General features: G+C 40.6%; 2 protein-coding genes across 3 annotated transcripts in view; both read right to left on the bottom strand.

Moving 5' to 3' along the window:
• The window catches only part of flvcr2a (FLVCR choline and putative heme transporter 2a), a 48,686-nt gene extending 47,623 nt beyond the window's left edge, over window positions 1–1,063 (bottom strand). The window contains exon 1 of the mRNA XM_061895359.1: window positions 452–1,063. Coding sequence (XP_061751343.1) covers window positions 452–952 — 501 coding nt within the window. The 5' untranslated portion in view covers window positions 953–1,063. The remainder of the gene's footprint in view (window positions 1–451) is intronic.
• A 1,673-nt stretch (window positions 1,064–2,736) lies between these two features.
• Window positions 2,737–8,028, bottom strand: part of LOC133549687 (jun dimerization protein 2-like) — a 28,678-nt gene continuing 23,386 nt past the window's right edge. Inside the window, exons 3-4 of one of the 2 annotated variants that reach the window (XM_061895360.1) lie at window positions 3,900–4,007; window positions 2,737–3,787 (exon numbers count right to left, since the gene is read on the bottom strand). In XM_061895360.1, the coding sequence (XP_061751344.1) occupies window positions 3,602–3,787; window positions 3,900–4,007 (294 nt within the window). In that variant the 3' untranslated portion in view covers window positions 2,737–3,601. Of the gene's footprint in view, window positions 3,788–3,899; window positions 4,008–4,976; window positions 7,361–7,460; window positions 7,915–8,028 lie in introns of those variants that run through there. The other variant, XM_061895361.1, reaches the window with a different exon arrangement.

Below are 8,028 nucleotides of genomic sequence, written 5' to 3'. Positions count from 1 at the left end.
TATATATATATATAGATATACATATCTATATCTATATATATATATATATATATATATATATATATATATATATATATATATATACATACACCATGTTGCACTGATGTACTGTATACGCTAAGATAAAACATAAAACAAGATAAAATAAAAACATTTCAATTTCAGATTTATGATCATGAGTTAACTACTAGTATGGACAAAATGTCATTAACCTCAGTTAAATATTTTACCGCTTGACAGCCCAATTATTTACTCTATTGAAAAGTACATATACTGACAAGCAGCCTAAAAAGGTGTAATCCATACCAACTACTCATTTGGAGTTACTAATTAAAACTGCATCATAAACAAAAATGGAAATGGATGTGACAAGGCCTTCACCACACTTGACCTTTGACTCTGTCCGTAATCTGAGAGACAACAAAAATAACAATGAGGTCCAAAAGCTCACCTGATTGCCAAAAACTCCAACGGAGCAGGCGGTGGACACTTCATCAGCGCCGAACCACACAGAGGCCAGGCGAGAGGGCATCCCTAAGATGAAGACCTGAGCCAGGGAGCTCGCCAGCTGCCCCAGCATGGTGACCCAGAACAAGCCGGGCTCGGCGCTGACCACTTTAATCCAAGTCCCTGCGCAGTTGAGCGCGTTGGCGAGCAGCGCCGTGACGCGCAGCCCCTTCTGGTCCAGCAGCCAAGTCACCGGGAAAATAAAGGGGATGTACGTGAGCATGTAGACCATGGACAGCCAGTCCACAGCGAAGGCGTCCACTTGATAGAACTTCATGAAGATGTTGCTGATAATGCCGTACTGAATCCATTGGTACGCGTTGCTGAGGGAGTAGGAACTGAACAGGAACACGATCAACCAGCGCTTAAAGAACACGCGCGTCGTGGCTGCAGACACACTCTCGCCGTTGGGGATGTTATCTCCCATTTTTGGGATTTTTTGCATGAAAGGGTAAAGTTAAGCTCCTGTCCAAGAGAAGGACATGTGTAGGACCAGCTCCTATTGCCTCAGATATGCAACACAGGCAACTGAGTACTGACTTCTTACTCCACCCTGCTGCTCAGTTAAGGAACTGGAAGCTGAAAATGGAAAGGATAACAATGTACACCATCAGGCTTTTTATAGTGCAGTCGTTCTCAAACTGTGGTACGTGTTCCACCAGTGGTACACAGGTTCTATCTAGTGGTACGCCAAATAATCATTGAAGTACAGTACAGTGTTAATGTTCAAATGCTGTGTAATGTTACGGTGCCCAAAATAAAAATATGCTTGTTAAAACAATAAGTGCCTGTTTTTTATGAATAAGTATAGGCCCACTATACACTACTGTATTTTTAATCTTATTTTCTGAGTTGGTACTTGGTAAAAAAACAGAACCACTTTTTTGCATTAAAATACGTTCAGTTACATTTGCATGTACTCTATTTATTTCTGTTTCATTGTGCTGCAGCCAAATAGAAACACTGCACTCATTGCATTCCTGTTTTCTATTCTGTTCTTTCCCATATTTTTCAACAGAGGGGAGACATTTTGGTTCACTCCTAAAATTTGGAGTGAATGATTTTCAAATGAATGTTCTTATAAACCGGTGAACACAATTAGTCACTTCCTTATCAAACACTAGAATGGTTTAAAACAGGGCTGTACTGGCAATAACACTCTTATCTGGACAAGTTGGTAGAGAAGGCCAGTAACGTGGTGGGAGTGGAGCTGGACTATCTGGCAGTGGTGTCAGAGAGCCTAGCCATTATGGACAACACCTCCCACCCACTACATTCAGACCTTGTGGAGAGCATGAGCACGTTCAGTGGAAGGCTCAGACTCCCAAAATGTAACACGGAACGACACAGGAGGTCATTCATACCGACAGCCATCAGACTGTTTAAGGCATATGTTCCTTGACTGCACTTAAATGTAGAATATATGTATATTATCCATATATTATATATATAGTATATGTCATATATTATTTAATATTATTATTGTTTATTGTGAGCGAACTGTGGTGCTGAATTTCCCCCAGGGATCAATAAAGTACTTTCTATTCTATTTTATTATATTTTGTTATTTAGGGCACATGATCAGATGGAAGACACATGATGGAAAATGCTTTGACCACAATCATGTCAATTGACAGGTGCATTGTTTATATTTTCAAAAACTAGTGACATTTGGAGCTATAGTTGATATAAATTATGAAATCAAACCTTTGTGAGATATAAGACCAAAAAATGCCCACAAACAAACAGATTAGGGCCACAAAAAGGGGAACATTATAAAAAGCACAGAAATATTAACTATATAGTTAATATCAAATGTTGGGAAAAGGTTGGAATGTTAAGTACTACTAATACGATTTGCGGGAAAAGGTTGGAATGTTAAATACTACTAATATGATTTGCTTTGTTACATATAACATGAAACTGATATTTGGTCTTTAAACATGTTGCTGACTTGCATATCTGCGTTTGCATTTCATTGATTTTAGCGTGTTTAATGTACACAAAAACTTTTCAAATCATTCTTTTTTTTAATCTATTTTTTTATTAGTTATTAAATTTGTTTTTTTTTTATTTAAGAAGTTATATTCTAATATATATACATTTTTAATTAAAGGGCCCTTGATTTGCTGTCTTCCTCCTCGTCGCCACTAGACGACGGGGTTTACCAAAATGCTCACATCCACGCTTTCAAGTTCAGTACAAAGTAAACATGTCTTTACAAAGGTATACAGTTAGCCTTTTATGATCGCTAACATAGCATGATACAAAAGTTTTTTTAATTATAAAACTTGTTGGTAGTACAAAACATAATCATTCACTAAATAAGGTACGGTACAATGTAAACTCTCCACATATGTATAGTTGATATGTAAGCATGTTAAATGACGCCTGCGCCATGAGTAAAAATGATGACATATAAAAAAAAGGACAGCATAAGAATTGTTCCTAACAAAATACTCACTCTTAATAGTCCCAATATTTGCAACATTAGAAAATGACCATACTTCATGGTGATTAAATACTCATTCGAGTTCTGAACTACTAAGACTTTGCAAGGAAGTCAAATAGTTGCTGCTCACAACCACTAGAGGGCAGACTTTTACTGTATCAGCCATCAGATGCAACGTTATTATGGTCACTTTTTATGCTTTATAGTGGAATTTCAGCTCGGTGTTAGCAACTCTGTTACCGTGCGCGGTCATCGCTGCTGCCCACTGCTCCCCTCACCTCCTAGGGGGTGAACAAGAGGATGGGTCAAATGCAGAGGACAGATTTTCCCACACCTAGTGTGTGTGTGTGTGTGTGTGTGACAATCATTGGTACTTTAACTCTTACCTTTCTGAATTAAAACTACTAGAAATTTGCTGAAGCAAAGTTGTGCTAAGGGCTCGTGTTGGGGTTACTTTACTAAAACTGTGGGTATAGTGTGACATCAGAGTAAGAGGCAAGCGCTGGAGGAGTAAAAAGCAGAGTAAAGTCTGAAGTGTAACAGCAGCATCACATGTCTTAACTTCCTCATTGTTTAAATGGATCTCCATTTAAAGTTGTCCTTCTTTTTGACTTCACGTTGTTGGTAGATATCAGAGCGCCATCACTCAGCTTCCAGCTGCTCCAACAAAGGGTTTTCCTCGCTCTCGGGCGTCTGGAGGCTGTCTGTCCTGACGATGCAGGTTGGACGATGGCGGTTGAGCATGTGGATCAGCTGCTGCCGTTCTACTTTCAACTCCTCAATCTGATTTTTCAGGTCTGAATTTAACATCTCTAATCTTTCCGACTCCTGCGGGAAAACAAATGAGGGGGAGTAAAGGAGTCATAATGAAATGTCAGATAAGGCAAAACTCCCGGGTTGACATTTATGACATGAAAAGATTTCATTCAATTTGTGTCACCTTTTGGAGATAATCCGTTCTTTCTTTCTTTTTGTTTCGACACCGTGCTGCAGCCACTTTGTTCTTCTCTCGCCTTCGTTTCCTTCTTTCGGCCTCTTCATCATCTCTCTAAATGGAAAATATGTTTGATAATACCTTTACACCATATTCAGACAGACACACCTCACTTGTCAGCATCTCTCTCTCTCTGTATATATACACACATATATGTATATATACAGTATACATATACAAACATATATGTATACACATGTGAGAGGAATGTGTACTATGGCTATGAGTTGTTGTTTTTTTCCCTTGGGCTCAGTGTGGACCCCCTCTCCAGGAAACAAGGCTTAAGCCGATTTTTTTATTTTTTTTTATTTTATTTTAATCTTCAATTTTTTTCTCCCATTCCCCCCCACTTGTTTGTTTACATTTATCTCACCTTTTTTGTAAGGGGCGCTGGAAGCCGGCAGACTCGTCAGCGGTCCGGTTCTGTCTCCCTGTAATGTTGTCTGAGCTTGAATGGGATTGTGCTGAAAATTTAAATTTTCCTGAAGGAATAAATAAAGTACTATCTGATCTAATCTAATCTAATGTAAGATATATATATGTATATATATATATACATTAGTCATTTTGTTTGAGTAAGACAATATTTACTAAGTCAAAAAAATTACATTTAGTTTCTCAGGTAACTCGGACTGTTTTGTGTTTTTTTTTTTTTTTACTTTATGGAAAAAATATCGAGATATACAGTATATTGTATATTGCCATTCAGCATACATAGCTGAAAACACAACCAAATATTGTAGGCTTCTTCATGTGACGAAACCGCCTACTTTACCACAGTTTGTAGTCTATTGCAGCTTCCATCGCCCAGGACAGGCAGACGGACGCCCCCTTACTCCTGTAGAGACACCACCTTAACTAATAAATACTCTGGGGGAAACATATATATATATATATATATATATATATATATATATATATATATATATATATATATATATATATATATATATATATATATATATTCACCGTTGTGGTGAAGAAGGAGCTGAGCCGGAAGGCAAAGCTCTCAATTTACCGGTCGATCTACGTTCCCATCCTCACCTATGGTCATGAGCTTTGGGTCATGACCGAAAGGATAAGATCACGGGTACAAGCGGCCGAAATGAGTTTCCTCCGCCGGGTGGCGGGGCTCTCCCTTAGAGATAGGGTGAGAAGCTCTGCCATCCGGGAGGAGCTCAACGTAAAGCCGCTGCTCCTCCACATCGAGAGGAGCCAGATGAGGTGGTTCGGGCATCTGGTCAGGATGCCACCCGAACGCCTCCCTAGGGATGTGTTTAGGGCATGTCCAGCTGGTAGGAGGCCACGGGGAAGACCCAGGACACGTTGGAAAGAATATGTCTCCCGGCTGGCCTGGGAACACCTCGGGATCCCCCGGGAAGAGCTAGACGAAGTGGCTGGAGATAGGGAAGTCTGGGCTTCCCTGCTTAGGCTGCTGCCCCCGCGACCCGACCTCGGATAAGCGGAAGATGATGGATGGATGGATGGATGGATATATATATATGTCTTGATTGGATTATCCAGAGAATAGTGCTCGATACCGTGGTAGAGCGCAATATGTAGGTGTGGGAAAAATCACAAGACTACTTCATCTCTATAGAACTGTTTCTTGAGGGGTTCCCTCAATCATCAGGAGAATATCCTGATGATTGAGGGAACCCCTCATGAAACAGTATATATATATATATATGACGTTTGTTAGTTAAAGGGGAGAGGGGGGTGTCGCCCGGGGCGGGAAGAGGGAGTTGTGTTTTCCGCGCTCCGTATGTTAGATGGCAATAAACAATATATATCTCAATATTTTGTTATTGTTTTGACCTAGTAAATATTGACTTACTAAAACAAAATAATGACTAAATCAAATGAACGACTTACTGTAAATAAGCGTTTGCAATAAGCGTTTGAAAAAAAAAAGTTAAAAGTGGGGTCACATGCTGACATATGCTCAACTCATCATGCTTAATTTTGTATTTTCATGCTCAATTTATTACAGCATTTGGGAAGCCTGTAGTTGATTTTTATTATGTAACTGTTATATATTTTATCAACATGTCACAGCAGGGACCCTGCCATTCAAAACTAGAATGATACATTACTAATGATTAATGTAACTATAGCTGAAAAAATAGTACAATAGACATAGGAGAGTCTATTCATCCCTGAACACCATGGAGTTCAAGTAGGCTTTATGATGCAGTAACATTATTATATCAAGGATCAGAGACTGAAACTCTTCATTTAACATAATGTCCTTTTTTGGTGCTTCAACACAGAAAAAGGTTAAGTGAAAAACCTTAGTTGTTAACTGTTCAGACAGGGCTTTGCTGTCCCTAACACACACGCACACCCACACACGGACGCACACACGCACAGTGAGCTAACGTTAAGCTAAAAGCTAATAAACCTTCACCTCAAGGACTGCGAGCGAGCTGAGCTGGTGCTTATATTTCTCGAACGTCAACGGGCACGGTGATGTTACTAGTAGTTGACTGAGAGGTGATTATTATAATAAGCGTTGTCATGTCACTCGCGGTGGCATACAACTCCTTGGCCTTAATGCGGATAATTTTCCGGGACATACGGTGGTTCAGTCCAAATAGTAGCCCGGGCGTTTATTTCACAAAATCATTTTTGGAGACGGGCGTTTAAAAGAAGCAGGCGGTTATTTGCACAAGGCTTTTATTTGTTTTTGCACCAGCCTGCACTAGGCCATTATTTGGTCACAATGGTTGCTGTCCATTATTTTTTTTTTCGTATAAAAAACTTTAAATGTAAAAGCTATTGTAAGCAGACAAACAAAAAAACAAGACTATCAAAAGAGAAGAGATCAACAAGGCCTCAACATGGCAGTAGTGCAACAATTGTCAAATAAAATACCAATACTGAAAATAAATAAAGTTTTTAAACAAAGCAGCCTACCGGGAAAAATAAAATTATGGTACCAAGTACTCAAGTATAAAACCCACCATCAAAACAAAATAATAATAGTGTCACTTAAATAATATAAAGGCTACAGTATTTCAAGTTTTAAATAAAGCAGCATACAGAAAAAATACAATTATGGCACCAAGTACTCTATAAAACCATCAAAACAATAATACTGCAGCAAACGCAACCCCAAATGCAACTCAAACCCACTCATCATCCTCCTCCTCCTCCCCTTCTTCCTCCTCCTCTTCTTCCCCCTCCTCTCCCTCACCCCCCTCATCATCATCCTCCTCTTCAATCACAAGTTCATTGAGGAACTGCTGTTCCTCATCACTTGCCTCCTCTTCCTGAACCACAGCATCACCCTGCTGTCTAGCCCTCAACAGCATCTCTCTGCCTGGCTGACATGGCTGTCCCTCTTTGAGGCAGTAAATGAGCTGGTACTCACTCCCATCAGCTGCCACAGTCAGCCCACACACCTTGAAGGATACCAGAAAGCAACAATCAGCTATGGCTACTGTTCGCAACACACACACACACACACACACATACATACATACACACAGCCAGCCAGCCTACCTTGAATGAGTTGATCAGACTCTCCCGATCCAGAGCATCCCAGGCTCCCAGGACCCAGTCGACCAGGAGGCGGCGGGAAGGGGCTCTCAGGTTCTCTGACTTGTTGTAGGTCTTAACTTTATCACCAGCCATCCAGTTATCATAGTAGTCACGGAGCTGCACTTTGAAAGGGCCATTCCACACAACATTGGGGGCCTGAAGGTACTTTGTGCAACCTCCAGATATAACAGCCATTGTAAGGTGCTGAATTTCCCCCAAAACAGCTCTGCCTTCGTGGCCTCGCTGATATGGCATCGGTACGAGTCCCATGCAAGTAGCCTCGGTCCGAAGTGAAATTTCCCCACTGCCCTCTCGAGCCAATCCTTTGTCAGGTCATCATTAAATCAGCCATTCTTGGAGGAAGCTATGATCACCCCGGGTATGCTCTGCATAACCTTTACATCACGGACAGCACCTTTAAACACAATGAAAGGCTTCAGCTTTGTCCCGTCTGCTTTGGCTGCAAAAGCCACCATGACACATGCTTTCTCGTGGCCGGTGGTTTTGAGGCAGATGGAGAGGGCGCCCC

The sequence above is a fragment of the Nerophis ophidion genome, linkage group LG03 (genome assembly GCF_033978795.1).
Source record: "Nerophis ophidion isolate RoL-2023_Sa linkage group LG03, RoL_Noph_v1.0, whole genome shotgun sequence".
NCBI classification, from domain to species: Eukaryota; Metazoa; Chordata; class Actinopteri; order Syngnathiformes; family Syngnathidae; genus Nerophis; species Nerophis ophidion.
Note: the sequence above shows the minus strand (reverse complement) of the source record. Positions and strands in the feature narration are given on the sequence as shown.